This window comes from Galeopterus variegatus, unplaced genomic scaffold, assembly GCF_000696425.1.
Source record: "Galeopterus variegatus unplaced genomic scaffold, G_variegatus-3.0.2 Scaffold875, whole genome shotgun sequence".
In the NCBI taxonomy this organism is placed as follows: domain Eukaryota; kingdom Metazoa; phylum Chordata; class Mammalia; order Dermoptera; family Cynocephalidae; genus Galeopterus; species Galeopterus variegatus.
Window position 1 is genome coordinate 189,745 of NW_007726986.1, and position 16,325 is coordinate 206,069.

A 16,325-nucleotide genomic window follows, 5' to 3' on the forward strand; every position below is an offset into this window, starting at 1 on the left:
TCTCCCCCCCTCCCCCTCTCCCTCTTCCACCTCCCTCCCTCCCTCCCTCTCATGTCTTGGCTTGTGTGGGCTAGTTTGGGCTTCTACACAGTATGGCAGATTCAGGGTGGTAGGGCTGCTTACATGGAGGCTCAAGGCTCCAGTGTCATCATTCTAGCAGGCTAAGGTGGAACTTGCATCATCTTTTCTGATCTAGCTTTACCTTTTGTAACCTTGCATGGACATCATACAGCGTCATTTCCACCACATTCTCTCAGTTACAGATGAGTCATAAACACTCCCAGATTCAAGTGGAGGAATATTAGACTCTACCTATTGATGGGGAAGTGGCTGTTGTCCAGTAGAACTTCCTGTGATGATGGAAATGTTCTATATCTGCACTGATCTGTTATAGTAGCCACAAGCCACATGTGTTTAGCACTTGAAACATGGTTAGTGAGAATGAGGAACTAAATTTTAAATTTTGTATAATTTTAATTGAAATGGCCACATGTGCACACAGCAGTCTACATAAATCAGTGCAGTTCTAGAAGAACATGTGAAATAAGTAATGCTTTTGTGGCCATCTTTAGAAAATACAATTTACAACACTGTCCAAAAAATTCTTCAGTTATTTCCTACTGTGAGGAATGTTTCCTGCCTTAAGAGCCAACTTACTTCTGTCCTCCTTAACTTAAATGTCACAAGTTTTGATGAGGCAAAAGAGGAGCCAGAAGTAATAAGCTAGAACTTAAAAAAGAGATGTATTTGGGCCGACCCCGTGGCGCACTCGGGAGAGTGCAGCACTGGGAGCGCAGCAGCACTCCCGGCGTGGGTTCGGATCCTATATAGGGATGGCCGGTGCGTTCACTGGCTGAGCGTGGTGCAGGCGACACCAAGCCAAGGGTTGCGATCCCCTTACCAGTCACAAAAAGGACCAAAAAAAAAAAGATGTATTTGAAATCTGGAATCAGTAGTAAATTTTTATAATGCAAGTATAAGAAGAAACAGAATGATAAACTAGTATCTGTAATGGATATATTTGAAATCTAGAATCATATTTATCAACTGGATAGTTTCCAGGTTCATAGATGACTGAGAAGCAGTTTGTTGGATTCAGAGGCCGTTGCCCATCTTAGTAATCTTGTACAGTTTCAACACTGGGAAAATATGGAGTCAAATGTGGGTTTTCTGTGGGTACATTCTAATTAAGATTTCTAATAAATTGGTTTTTCATTATCGCTTTATTCTATAAATTATTTGTAAAATTACTTAAAGCTAAAAATAATTAAGAGAGTCTTTTAGACCCAGATAATAAATGGTGATGACTATTTTTCCTGGTATACAACAGTTAAGAAATAGTTCTTTATTATAATGAATATGTGCATTTTGGTATTTGGGATCTTTGTTTGAAATGCCCATTTTACATTTATTATTTATACATTGCTAAATATAAAGACCTACCATTTTCTTAAATAAATCTTTGTCACTCTTCATTAATTACTCCTCATGGTAAAATAATACATTTTACTAAAAATTACATGTTTGTTTTTTTAAAAAACTACATGTTAAGGATGTATGTGTGCACATGTGTGTCTTTATATTCTGACATTTGAAATTTATTCTCTTTTTTATGGCATTATAGTGCTGATGAGCTCCTTCTAACTGAGATGATGTTTAATGGCCTTTTCAATGACCTTTCTGCAGAACAGGCAACGGCATTATTAAGCTGCTTTGTGTTTCAAGAGAATGTAAGTGAATAGATTTACATATCTTATTCATGAATCATGTAGTTTAGTTTTAATAGTATTATGGATATTTTAAATTATAAAATATTACTTTATGTTTACTTATTATGGCTAATGTTAATGAGAAATCAATGCAACTTTAAACACAAAGAATTAAATAATTAAATGTTTATTATCAGAAAGGAGAATAAAGTAGGATTTCTTTGTGAACAGTCATCATTAATCAGATGCTAAATTTTAAATTTGTTCTATAACCCAATTCATTGTTTGAATGTCTGGCCTAGTCAGACAGTCCTAGAAAGAAAAAAGATGAGTGAAAGTAAAATTAGGAAAATCTAATAAAAATGAAGGAGATAATGAGGTTGAATTAACACCCCCATGCCGCCAATATGGAGGATAATTGTGAAGCAGCTGATTCTACTAGAGACGGAAGTCTTAGTTTTCATGGGCAGGGTTTGAGGTAGTGGCCAGCAGATTCTTATTGGTTTAGCAGTCGTTTTTTTCATGTGCGTGGTCAATTCATTTTCAACACTTCTTAAGAAATCAAAAAATGAAGTGCTGTATGGAACACACAAGAACAATAATTAACCTTGTACTGCATTCTAGAAACTAATATGATTTGTTTTAAAAAGTAAAACGTATTTTGTCACGTTTAAGATTTAAGATTTTATTCATTGTGGATAAAGTGGATAGAATGAGCATAAGTCAAGGATATTTGCCTTCTAGAAATAATTTAATATTATCTTAATTTTTAGAAGACCTTTTATTGTATAGTTTAACTTTCAAGTGAGTTATGTTAGACAAATTATTTTTTCAGTTCTGCCATTGTTCTGTTTACCTGTTAACTATTTCCTTATTTATTAATGAGATCAAATATATTCCTTCTTAAAGTAGGTGGATACTTTTCTCCCCAGATCCCTGGTTACTGTTAAAATTACAGCTATAGTGGCAATGATAATAAATAGGACAGTAATCCAAAAACAGTTTATGTCCTCCTGATATTACCTGCCATGCACCTGTGAATAATTTATATACAAGAGTAATGCATTACTTTACAAAATACTATGTTTGCCTGTTATTTTTCTTAGGTTGAAAATTTTATTACATCAGTTTCCAAGATAATAATTAAGGACATTTGTCAAATTTCCTTTGAACAGATCTAATAGGGCTTAGAGACTGGGGATTGGTAATCCTCTGCCCATGTCAGTCTTTGTCTTATGGCTAATTTCTTGAATTATGCTTTTTTTTTTTTTTTTTTTTTTTGTCAATATACACTGTATATGATTATTATGGCCCGTCACCGACACCCCCCCCCCTGAACAGATCTAATAGGGCTTAGAGACTGGGGATTGGTAATCCTCTGCCCATGTCAGTCTTTGTCTTATGGCTAATTTCTTGAATTATGCTTTTTTTTTTTTTTTTTTACTGTGTCATTACGATAATCCTGTCTTTTGAGAGGCAGGTTTTTCTTCTTTAAAAGAGTTGGGTATTAGCAAACCACAACTCTTAAATCTTGGGGCAAGATGTCACTCACTATATGCGGTTAAGATTTGTTCAGTTAAACAACAAACACTGTCATCAGTTCTTGTGGTGGTGCTTTTCAACATTGAGATGGAAAATTGTACTAAAAGTCATATGGAATTTTTTTTGATACTTTTAACAGAATGTTTTCTAGCCAGAAAGAAGAGTAAATATAGTAAGGTACTTGTCATAAGTAAGATGAAGTTTGCTTGATATACTAACTTCTATTTAAAAATGCATTTTTAAAACTGTGCCCCCACATTTTTTAGTAACATTAAAAGTAATTTAAAGATCACAGTCTTTATAATATAAACATAAAGTATCTACAGATATTTATTACATACCCAATGTGTGCAGTACACAGATTTAGGTGCTTCAGATACAACAGAAATTTTTGCTTTCATGATACTCATATGCTAGTGGATGAAGATAAAGAAATAAAATGCATGCATAAGCTGTAAAATGGTGATGAAGATTTTGGAGAAAATTAAGTAGAAGAGTTAGGTAATGATCACTGGTGGGATGGGGTTATTATTTTAAATGAGATGATTGGAAAAGGCCTCACTATAAATTGCAGTTTGAATTGATACCTAAAGGAGAGATGGGGGACAAACCATGCACATACCTGGTGGGAGAGCATTGGGTAAAATCACACTTAGCCGCACTATATCAAGACCAGTGCCTTCTATCTAATAGTGACTGGCAAAGAGGTAGGTGATCAGTTACTGTTGACCATGAATAGATACAGTATTAAAGACATTTAGCAGTCTTGCATTCTTTGTTAAACTAAGATGTTAAGTTCTTTCTGGCCATTCTGCTTTTTTTATCATTCAATAATTTTTGGTTTTAACAGGAATAATAGTAGAAGCTGGCTTGTTACAAAATATACATATATACTTGATGCAAATCAAAACCAAGTCCTGTATAACTACTGATGTTTAAAATAAAGGCAGATGCATTGCAACTAACCTATAGATGCTTTTTTAAAAACTTACCTGTAATTACTTTAAATTCTGTCACACACATTCATATCATTTTTATAATAATTTTATTTTTGCATAGTAACTCTTACCTTTTTCAAAATTCCTTCACAAACAATATCTTTTATTCTCATGATGAGCCCATCAGTTTTGAGGATCTGGCTTTATTATTTCTCTTTGACAGGGCGAGAAACCAACACACAGAATTTAAGCAGCTTGTTCAAGTTCATTTAGCTAGTTAATGATAGACCTGAAATTCTATTATCTAATTAAAGAATGGACAAACTTTTTACTAGTTGGGAAAGCAATGTTAAGAATACTGAAACTCAGACTAAACTTTTAACTGTCTTATACTTGGTTAAAGATCTAGAAATATCTGGGGAAGGGCCAGCCCGGTGGCGCACTGCTACAGTGCGCTGCTTGCGAGCGCGGTGGCGCTCCCGCCGAGGGTTCGGATCCCACATACAGACCGGTTCCCGCGCACTGGCTGAGCGAGGTGTGGGAGCAACACCGAGGGTTGCGATCCCGTTGCCGGTCCCGGTCCGGTACGGGCGCGACACTGAGGGTTGCGATCCGTTGCCGGACACGAAAAAAGACAAAAAGGGAAAAAAAAAAAAAAAGAAATATCTGGGGAAAATAAAAATTCGGAGCATTAGTTTTAATGTTCTTTATCCCAGATTTTTAGTTTTTATAGATTGACAGTTGCCTAGAAGCTAAAACTGTTTCAAAATTAAACTATGATAAAACTGTTTATAATGTTGATGTAACTAAACTACTGTGTTTACATATTTGTTCTCCCTCAGTTCCATTTATAGTCACAGGAAATAGCTAGTTAGCACACTTTGCTAATTTAGCAGTGTAATATTTTCCTCTGAAATGTAATAAGAGAATATTATAACTTAGGACAAGAGGAAAAGAAACTCTAAATGCTAATAACTAGAGTCTTATGATATTAATAGATATCATAAAAGCTTTGTTTCATTTGTTAAAGCAGATAGTATATACTATTACTTTAAACTTGGATTTTTATACCTATTTTTCCTTTTCTTTTGTAGTCTAGTGAGATGCCCAAATTAACTGAGCAGTTAGCAGGACCACTTCGTCAAATGCAGGTAGGATTTTTTTGAGCTATATATCTTATGAATAGGAGGTGGTAAAATAAACATTTTTGACAGTCTAATCATAGTTTATCATTCTTCGGAGGTAACTTCCGTTGGGATGTCAGTCATGTCATTTAATGCTAATTTGGTAGTATCTTTTGTTATTTTTATTTTAGTAATTAAGCATTCTCCCCCTCTTTGTAGTGATTTATATGGAGTCTCTGTGAGTGTAGATATAAAACTACATATGATGTGGAGAGGCTATACCAACAGTTCAGTGTTTGCATCATTTTCTTCTTCAGTATTAAGAATGGCATCTGGTGGATTAGTATTTAAGTTTTTTGCACATTTTTCCATGCTAATTTACAACAAAGTTTTAAAATCTGTTTTATCATAAATTATCTATCTCTGGGCCCTCAAAGCTACTGTAGTTCATAGTAATAAATCTGTGTTGATTATTATTTTCTTAGGATGAATTGATTTTATCTACTTTTTTAAGGTTAGACAGGGAAAGATGAGCTAAGGCATTACAAGAGAGGAATAAAACATGAATTATAAAAAAGGCCCCATTCAATGGAACCTTTAACATCCCTTAATATTTTTTCTAAGAAATTTAAACTTCCAGAGTCTGGGATGTCTTGATGGGCCTAGGAGTTTTTGACCTTTTAGATTGTCTAGTAGAAAAGAATGGATCTAAGTTTCTCATTGTGGAGAAAAGAAAATATTAAGATTTATGTTTTTTAAGCATTTAAAATATTTTGTATTTCTCTAAATTTGTTTTGTTATTGTCTTTGTTTTGTTAATGAAACAATTAGATATTACTGAAAAGCTGTTCTTGAATACTTTTAATGAAGTGTTCTGTTTTTTTGTAGAGCTGAAAATCACGCTCTTAATATATTTTTCTTAGTTAACCACTTCAACATAATGGGAAAGCTTGGCTGTTTGATCACTTAGCAATGGGACAAGCACTGTGCCCATTTAAACGCAGAATATCCACATTGCAGACATAATACCTAGGAAGAAAAAGGGACCTCGTGGAATATTGGCTATGAAAACCTGAAAAGAAAGGGATATGGGAGATCATAAGTAAGGAATTTTAAGTATATCTTTTACCTTTAAAGGAATGTGCTAAAAGAATTGCAAAAGTTTCAGCAGAAGCCAAATTGGAAATTGATGAGGAGATTTATTTAAGCTCATTCAAACCTCACTTAATGGATGTAGTTTATACATGGGCAACTGGAGCCACATTTGCCCATATCTGCAAAATGACAGATGTCTTTGAAGGTATGGTTAAATTTTGTATACATAGATTTCTGATATAAGAAGTGTACTTAGGATGGTATTGTTTTAACTGAGCAGAATAAAGTATTATTTAAAAAAATTTTTTGTAACAAAATGGAATCTCTGCCTATCTAGATAAAACTATTCTCCTCCAGTTCTTTGTATTATTAAATAAGTACAGTCTAGTCTACTCATTATAAATTCCTTAGGAAACTATTTTAACTGTGTATAATCCTGTGCCAGAGTCTGTGTAATCACAGATAAACAGATGGTGCTAGTAAGTAATATTTGTATGGGTAGTTTTACTTTTTGCTTTTGTTCTCTTGATAAAGAACTTAATGGTTTGCTATATAATTTCACTAAAAATAACAGAGCTGAAAATGATCAATCATTTATTATTAGACTGTACATCTAATAAATTTGGTTGTCTTCAGTCAGACTGTTATTGCAGCATGAATCAGATTAAATTTAATGAGCAGGACTCTAAGAGTCTGACGATTAACTGTTATTCAACTGAAGAGTAATTAATTTTACTTTTTTAATTTTAACATTTATTTGTCCATATTTGTGGGGTACAGTGTGTTTTTTCAATACATGCACAGAGGGCACAGTGATTCACCTAGGGTAGATAGCATAGTTTTGTACCCATTAGTCCACCACTTCTCCCCTCTCCCTGTCTCCCATCCCAGCCTCTGGTAACCAGTGTTGTACTCTGCTTATATGAGAACACTTTTTTCCCCCTAGATTCCACATATAAGTGATACTATGCAGTATTTGTCTTTCTGTGCCTGACTTACTTCACTTAATGTGATTGTTTCTAGTTCCATGCATGTTACTGCAAATGACGTGGATATCATTTCTTTTTATAGCTAAATAGTATGCCATTGTGTATATATGCCATAGTTTCTTTATCCGTTCATCTGTTGATGGACATTTAGGTTGATTCCATCTCTTAGCTGTTGTGAATAGCATTGCAGTGAACATGGGAATGCAGGTGTCTCCTCAGTATATTGATTTCATTTCATTCAGATATATACCCAGTAGTGGGAGTGCTGGGTCATAAGTTAGTGCTATTTTTAGTTTTCTGAGGAACCTCCATACTGTTTCCCACAATAGCTGTACTAATTTACATTCCCACCAACAATGTAGGAGGGTTCTCTTTTCTCCACATCTTCATCAGCGGTTGTTATTGTCTTGATAATACCCATTCTAACTGGAGTGAAATGATATCTCATTGTGGTTTTAATTTGCATTTCCGTGATGATTAGTGATTTTGAACATTTTTTTCACGTGCTTGCTGGCCATTTGTATTTTTTCATGTGTTCATTGGCCATTTGTATGTCTTCTTTAAAGAAATATCTGTTCAGGTCCTTTGCCCATTTTTTAATTGGGTTATTTGTTTTTTTGCTGTGGAGTTGAGTTCCTTATATATTCTGGATATTGGATCCTTATCTGATGTGTAGTTTCCAAATACTTCCCTCCCATTCTGTAGGTTGTCTCTTCACTTTGTTGATAGCATCCCTTGCTGTGCACAAGCTTTTCAGTTTGATGTCCCATTTGTATATTTTCGCTTTAGTTGCCTGTGCCTTTGTAGTCTCAAAGAAGTGCTGCCCACTCCCATTTTGTGTAGCGTTTCTCCTATGTTTTCTTCTAGTAGTTTCTTAGTTTTGAATCTTAACTTTAGGTCTTTAATCCGTTTTGAGTTGATTTTTGTGTATGGTAAGAGATAGGGGTCTAGTTTCAGTCTTCTCCATGTGGATATCCAGTTTTCCCAGCACCATTTCTCAAAGAGGCTGTCCTTTCCCCACTGTATATTCTTGGTACCTTTGTCGAAAATCAGTTGGCTGTAAGTGCATGGCCTCTTTATTTTGTTCTGTTGGTTTATTTGTCTGTTTTTATGCCAGTACTATGCTGTTTTGGTTACTATAGCTTTATGGTATATTTTGAAGACAGGAAGTGTGATGCCTCCAGCTTTGTTCTTTTTGTTCAAGATTGCTTTAGCTATACAGGGTCTTTTATGGTTCCATACAAGCTTTAAGTTTGTTTTTCCTTTTTCTGTGAAGAATGGCATTGGTGTTTTGATAGGCATTGTGTAACAATAGGCATTTGGGTAACATGGACATTTTGATGATGTTTGTTCTTCCAACCCAAGAACATAAGGTATCTTTGCATTTCTTGTGTCCTTGAAGAGAAATTTAAAATGAAAGAATAAAGGCAACAGGAATATATAAGGAGTGATTATAAGTGAATTACAAGAAGTGAAACAATAAGCAGAGTAAAGAAAATCATATTTAGAAGCACTATGTTCATTGGGAAAAGGTTAGGTATGTAGATGTTTATAATCATGAATTGTATTTACTACATGAGATATTTACATTGAACTTTCTTTTAAAACAAAAATGAGCTTGGCCTTCGTAGAGGTGATTATAAGAATATTTAAAATACTATCAGTATTGCTTGTAGATCTAGTTTGAGAAAAATTACATTTTTAGCACACCCAATATTATATGCTTTTTAACTGATATTAAAGAAGTAATAGTTCACTGATTTTATTATTTTTATGATGTATAGGTTAAATTTCTCTGTTAACAATATTAAAATTTTAAATTGAGAGCCTTTACTATATTGAACTTTATGGTTTTTAAGGCTTTTTATGTTATGGTTTATAGTACATTATTTTCTAATTATGATGTGCTTAGATCTTTTTCTAAGGCTCCAGTAAATGACCATTTAGTGAATTCATTTTATTTATTATTTATTTATTTATTTACTTTGGTGGCTAGCCGGTATGGGGATCCCAACCCTTGACTTTGGTATTATAACATCACACTCTAATCAACTAAGCTAACTGGATAAATTGCTTTTAAATTCTCCTCTGAATACTGTATTTTGTCACTGGGAAGATCACTGTTCAGTAACTAACTGCTGTGTTAGCTAGCCAGACACTGTGGTAAAAGGTTTATGTAATTTACATCTAATCACCAAAATATTTATTCAGGGTGTTGTTATTACCACTTTGCATAAGGAGACTGAGGTAAATAATTTGGCTGGGGTTATGTGATGTGGTGGCACCATGATTTGAATCCTGGTCTCTGTGACAACTCACATGGTGGTTGATAACTTCATTTAAGCACCATTATACCTTATCATTAAATTTTGAATCACCTGGAGATTTTTAAACCCTACCGTAGACTGTGCTATCTCCATCCACAGAAAATTCAGGGGTTGGATGAATGGGAAGAAGGTCTCTTCATAGTTTGTGATGGGTAGCAATAGTTGAGTCTGCAAGAAGTTGAATCTGTGAGAAGGGGGAAGCATGACGTACCTCACTTGTGAACATTGCTTAACACACAGGAACTCACATCTGTATATAAAACCTTGTGTGTTTCACAGGCACCAAGGCCATCAAATATAGCACCACCACTCTTCAGTCATTGTTTTGGAACATAAGGATGAAACTAATGACTGTTCTGTGCCTAAATAATTTCAAGATTTACTATAATAGCTCATTTTTATATAATATTGGCTTCTCTGAGAAGTCAAAACACAATGACATAAAATATAAGTGGTGCAGAGGAGAGAGTAGCTTTTTATTTTATTTTATTTTTTTATTTTTTAAGAATAATCAAAGAGCAATAGACCCAGCCTGTTAGATGATTGAATAAAAAATTTAGAGATTCCTGGAAAGTTATCTTTGTGGATTATTTTCCTGTCCTTTGTACTTAAATAGAAAATTATCACAGTATGAAAAATAAATCCTAGGCTGATAAAACTGAAGACAGTTTATAGTTCTACCAAAATACCAGTTTCCCCCACGAATTGACCTTTTCCACAGCATACTAGCAGGTCTGAAGTCTACTCTGCCCGCTCTCAGTAACTGGGGGGCTGCATCTACATCACAGTTTGCTTAAAATTTAAGTTTGAAAGTTTGAGAAATTTAGTTTTATAATTATAATTTGAAATTAGGTCTAACATCAGCACAGTTTTCATGTTTTTCTGGTCTGAGTGCCATTAAATCAGCTAGAACCTTTTCTTTCTAAAACTGGGATAATCTTTACATTAGCTCTTAAAAATAAATGAGAACTTTGATTTACTTAAGGTAGTATTACCTTTTTTCAGCATACTGTTTCTCTTTTTTATTTTTACCATGTTATTCAGTTCTTTCACTTAGACTACCCATTCTTTCCTCATCTTGTTATTGTACATGCTTTATATGACTAGAAAAATACTGTAATCAAGGCTCTAGCCCACTGTTTATAGTGTGTCTTTTTTATATAGGCAGCAAATAATTGCATCAGACCTTTTTAATTTGCTGTGCTCAAACCATATTTACTCCTAGTAATTTTCTTTTTATATAAAAATAGGTGATCATTTCATATCCTGAGCTGCTTCAAACATTAACACCATAATGATTAAAACCATGTTTTGGGGGGGATGTCTGATGCAAGAGAACAGTTTATATTGTGATTCAGTTGAGGAGTTCTGAAGTTTTTATATAAATAATTATTTTTAAATGATGGAATGTAGTTGTTTCTTATTTCCATCAAACTAAATTTAAATGGCAGTTTAAACAAAATATTTGTATGAGCTAATGCCTGGAATTGCAGTCTACTAATTCATGTAGTTGATCTTTTGTGACCTAGACAAACTCTGTTACTATTTCTTTCCGACTATACATAAACAATATTTTTCTCTTAACCATACATGAAGGGTGAACAAAGGAGTTGATTTCTACTGAGCACATGTCATCAGGAAAGCGTCTATGATGAATTACCTCTTGAAACTGTTTACTGTACTTCTGCCTGCCATAGGTTTTTAAAGTAAATGCTGTGAAATGCATTCATCCTCCAACTGTCCATATCACATGTTCTCTCAAATGCCTTGCAGACAGCAGTTTTACCCTTTTCTAGGACAGGATACATCAGTGTCATAAGGGATTTTCCAGTGGATTTGCTTTTTAAAAATACTTTTGCTAATAATAATAGAGTAATATTTTACTAATATGTATTGTTTCTGTGTTTAAATTTTGTCACAGTTTTACTGCTAATAGTACCTGCTGCTTATTTGTTCGATGGATAATGCTGAAACCCTAGTGGGAATCAGGCACTGTGCTGTGTGCAGTGCAAGCAACAGTCTCTGACCTCAAGAAAGGGTTCAGCCTAAGCTGGGATTTATTGATAAATCTTTTTGGGATGTGCATGTGATTCTAAACTTATGCCAAACTAAATAGGAGTTTTAAATTATAGTCAGGTATGAACTGTGAACCACTTTAGGGAATGCCAGAAAGCTGAACGCAGAAATACTGTTCAGGGAATTATGCTGTTTTCTATCCTTAATGAGAATGATGCTGTTTTGTTCATGAACCAGGTAAGCCTGATGTTTATTTAAAAAGCCCTTAAGTGAAAGCAGGTAGTCCCAAATGTCCATCAAGTTGAATAAATTGTGGTATATCCATACAATAGAACAATTTCAGCTATAACAAGAAAAGAAATACTGATTCATGCTACTATATGGACCGACCTTGAACACATTTAGCAAAGTGAAAGAAGGCAGACACAAAGGCCACATATCATATGATTTCATTTATATGAAATGTCTAGAATAGGCAAATCCATAGAGATAGAAAGCAGTGTAGTGGTTGCCATGGGCTGGGGAAGAGGAAAATTAGGTGTGACTGCTTAATGGGAAACAAGATTTCTTTTGGGGTGATAAAAATGTTCTAAAATTAGATGATGATGATGGTTACACAACTCTGAATATACTAAAGACCACTGAATTACACAGTTTATTAAAAGGGTGAATTTTATGATATGTGAATTATATCTCAGTGCAAGTTCTTCCAGAATGTTGATGTAAACCTAAGTATAAAAAGGGTGGTGACACTGAATTATACACTTTAACATGGTTAAAATGGTGAATTTTATGTTTTGTGTATCTTGCCACTATCTGGGGGAGGGAAAAAGCAGAAACTAGAAAGTATTTGATTTCTCTTTCTACTCTGGCAGGACCAGAAGAAAAGATTTGTAACAAACCAGTAGGCTAGTGTGTTTGTGTTTCTGGTCAGCCTCAGATGCCTGGGAATGGGTCATGGCTTTGAAGCTTTTGTCTGGCACTTAGTCAAGCCAGTCCTAATTGATTAGGCAGCGTGATTTCCACAGCTGGTAGTAAGGAGAGCCCTGGGACTCCAGAGAACTGTAGTAGGTTGGAAAGGTACTAGTTAATTCACTGCTTAACAGTAGTCTTCACTAATCCCTATGGTGATTAATGTGGAGAACAGCCTTTATGCTGCAGGCCAGCTGTGGACTGTTAGTGTTTGTGCACACACAGTGATTTGTTGATGACTCTGAGCAAAAACCAGAGCCATTGTATGTGCATCCCTGTACCTACTGGCCTCATTTCTTAGTTGTTCTCTTGTTATCTGAAACTGTCAGAACTAAATTTTGCAGAAATTAAAGTGTTTACAGAGTGTGACATGGAAAGAAAGTGCTGTCTGGCCTAGATGTGTGTTTACTTGCTTTAGTTTATACTTCATATGGTTTGGCTTTTGACAACTTTTGCAGATTCTGGTTATTAACATGAGTAATTTTGTAGAAGTACTAAAACAATATCAGATTGTGTTTCTTGGTACACACTTGAGATCAGTCAAAACAATGTGTGTGAGAGAAAGTGCCTGGCTCTTTGATGCCCTACATAGCAGAAGACTTTGTAAAGGATTTCATTTCAGTCCTAAATAACCTGTGAGAATCTGATCTGTTCTTTATTTTTTTAAGTGCCATATATTTACTTATTAAGATGCTACCTAATTCCCTTTGAATAGAATTGTTTGTGTAAACATTTAAAATCTGGTTGCATAGGTAATATGATGTTAATTACTTCTATCCCAACTCCTACCTTCTCTCTAGAAACCCAGAAATTTCTGCAACTGGATTTCCTCTTCGTTGCAAGGCAACTGAGAACAGAAATAAATATGGCCATTATTTATTGAGCTCTTGTTGTGTTGTTGACACTCGTTAAGCACTTTATATACGTCATTTTTTCACTTCTCACAAAAATCCCATGATGTAAGGATTATTATTGTCTCTGTTATATAAATAAACTGAAGTTTTCATAGATTAGGTAATGGAGAAGATTTGGAAGGAAAGGTAATGAGTTCACTTTTTGGAAATGTTGAGTTTGAGGTCTGTGTATTGAATATGGGTGATCAACTTTCTGTTAGCAGTAATATCTAGCTAGAGTAGCATTGTTTTTGTAGTATTTTATTTTTATAACTATGGCCTATTTATAAAAAATAAGCTAGAGTGGCTTTCATTTAAGTTAAAAGTGATACAGCAAAAATCTGGGTGACATACTAATGATTGAAGTTGGTACATATCACTTTTAAAGATATCACTGAGGGTCTACAAATGATTATCCTAATACCAAAAAATCATGCATGGACCACCCAGAACCATATCAGGACTGAAACAGACTACTGCTCTTTGAATCAGTGGTATCAGAAGGTTTATAACTAGTTAGAGGAGCAGAGGGGGATAGATATATCTGTGTGACTGCCACCCTATACAAGGGCACAGGCATTCCTATATTATAACCTCAGGTGTTCTGTGCGATTTTATCCTCTCTGTCTAACCCTGGGTAACTGTCCTTCAGGTGCCATTAATACCTTTAATTTTTTTTCTCACTTAAACCATTAACTGAGCATTCTCCTTCACTGATCCTTGTTTATAATGCAGTTAATTTCCTCAGCCAAGTTCACAGTAAAACACACAAAACAAAAACACAGAATCTTCAACTTTGACAAGGTTCCAGCTTATAAAGGTCCAAGATTCTTCTTTCATGAACTCTTAGCCCCAAGATTGAAAGGGAAGCCATTGTTCTAAAAAGTAACTAATACAGTCGTCTCCACCATTTCAGACAAAGGGTCGAGATACTGGGTTTCTAATCCTAGATCTAAGACTATTAACCTGAACTTGAAAAGCACTAACCACCTTTTCCATTTCTCATCTGTAAAATGGTAATAGGAATGTTAGAATAGCTAGTGACAGTGTTCTCCTACTTGAAAGTATCCTTTGTGAAGTCACACTAGTAAAAGAAGCAGCGAGCCTCCATATTTTTCATGTGTTCTGTTAATTTTCAAAATCTTGAAATAGCTCATTCGGGTCAGAATGAGTTGCCTCAATATCAGGAAGTACTCTGGGTGGGTATCAGATGACCCTTCCCCATTCTCTTGGTAGACTGCTATAGAGAGGACATAGCCACTATGCTTAGAGAGAACCTTCCCTCTTAGCCCCTTAGATAGTTCTTTTTTTCTAGTCATAGAGATATTTAGGAAGCAAGTGGGATTCTTGTTCGTCATTTTGCTTTATGCATCATCAACCTGGATCAGTCTAATAATTCACTTTCTCTATTCCTAAACTTTTGCAGAAAGAACTGTTCTTCTGGAGAAAAGATAAATTATATGGATTGGTGCCACCAACAGCCATAGTCTCTAACCTCAGAATTACATCAGACCTTCTGAGTAATAGTAGTAGTAGCAGCGGCAGCCACAGCCGCAACAGAAGCAGCAAAAGATAATTACCGAGTACCAGCTATGTGTCAGGCACTTTGCACATATTACCTCATTTAGTCTTTCCCACAACTTACTGGTATTGTTTGGTGAGTACAGTCCCTCAAGTAGATGGCACAGCCAAAATACAATTCCAGGTTCATCTACCTCCCGAGACTCTGTCCTCCATGCAGGACTTCTCTGTAGGCTTACCTCATTTAGTCTTTCCCACAACTTACTGGTATTGTTTGGTGAGTACAGTCCCTCAAGTAGATGGCACAGCCAAAATGCAATTCCAGGTTCATCTACCTCCCGAGACTCTGTCCTCCATGCAGGACTTCTCTGTAGGCTTCCTCTGCCCCTTTTCTTAGAGGCAATTCCAGATCCTCACTATTTTCCTTGAGCTTCTACCTCATCGCCACCCCAGCCTTCTAGCTCATCACTCCTGCTTCAAAAGGAAGTGAGAAGACATTAGGCCTCTCTTACCTAGAAACTCATGTCTGTATGTCCTTTTCCTTATTCTTTCCTCCTCAGAGGAAGGACCACCCCACCCTTCAACATTGCTCTGAATCCCGGGGCCATCCTCCCATGTGTTTTGCCACTCTCCTCAATCTTGAATCACATCCTTTCTGCTGCCATTTTAACATGTAAATGTGCTTAAATTCCTCATCCACACCTTTTCTAGCTAGCAACCTAACAGTGTGTTTACAGAGTATGAATCTTGGGTCTAAATCCTACCCACTCACTAGATGAATGATCCTGAGCAAGTTTTACTTAACTGTGCCTCAGTTACTTTTGGGAGGATAATTGCTCCTATGTGATTGTGAAGATAACAATGCATACAGAGCCTTAGTACAGTGCCTGGCACATAGCATTCAATAAATGTTAGCAATTCCTGTCATTTTTTAGTAACAGTTATGTTGTCGTCATCATCATGTTCAATCTCATTCCTTTTACAGCCAGGCTTGTGGAAAAAGTCAAGAATAGAACACTTTCAATTCCCTATCTCCCATTTCCTTCTTAACCCACAGTAATCTGGTGCCCTGTTTCACTGAAATTACCATAAGTCACTAATGACTGCGAAATTCAGAAGAGACCGTGTGTCTGACTGGATCCAACTTGACATTCTTTACTACCTACTTCTTTTTTTTTTTTTTTTTTTTTTTTTTTTTTC

General features: G+C 35.2%; 1 protein-coding gene across 1 annotated transcript in view; it reads left to right on the forward strand.

Moving 5' to 3' along the window:
- The window catches only part of SKIV2L2 (superkiller viralicidic activity 2-like 2 (S. cerevisiae)), a 94,722-nt gene that overhangs the window by 73,174 nt on the left and 5,223 nt on the right, over nucleotides 1-16,325 (forward strand). Inside the window, exons 22-24 of the mRNA XM_008573095.1 lie at nucleotides 1,625-1,730; nucleotides 5,284-5,340; nucleotides 6,450-6,612. Of these exons, the coding sequence (XP_008571317.1) occupies nucleotides 1,625-1,730; nucleotides 5,284-5,340; nucleotides 6,450-6,612 (326 nt within the window). The remainder of the gene's footprint in view (nucleotides 1-1,624; nucleotides 1,731-5,283; nucleotides 5,341-6,449; nucleotides 6,613-16,325) is intronic.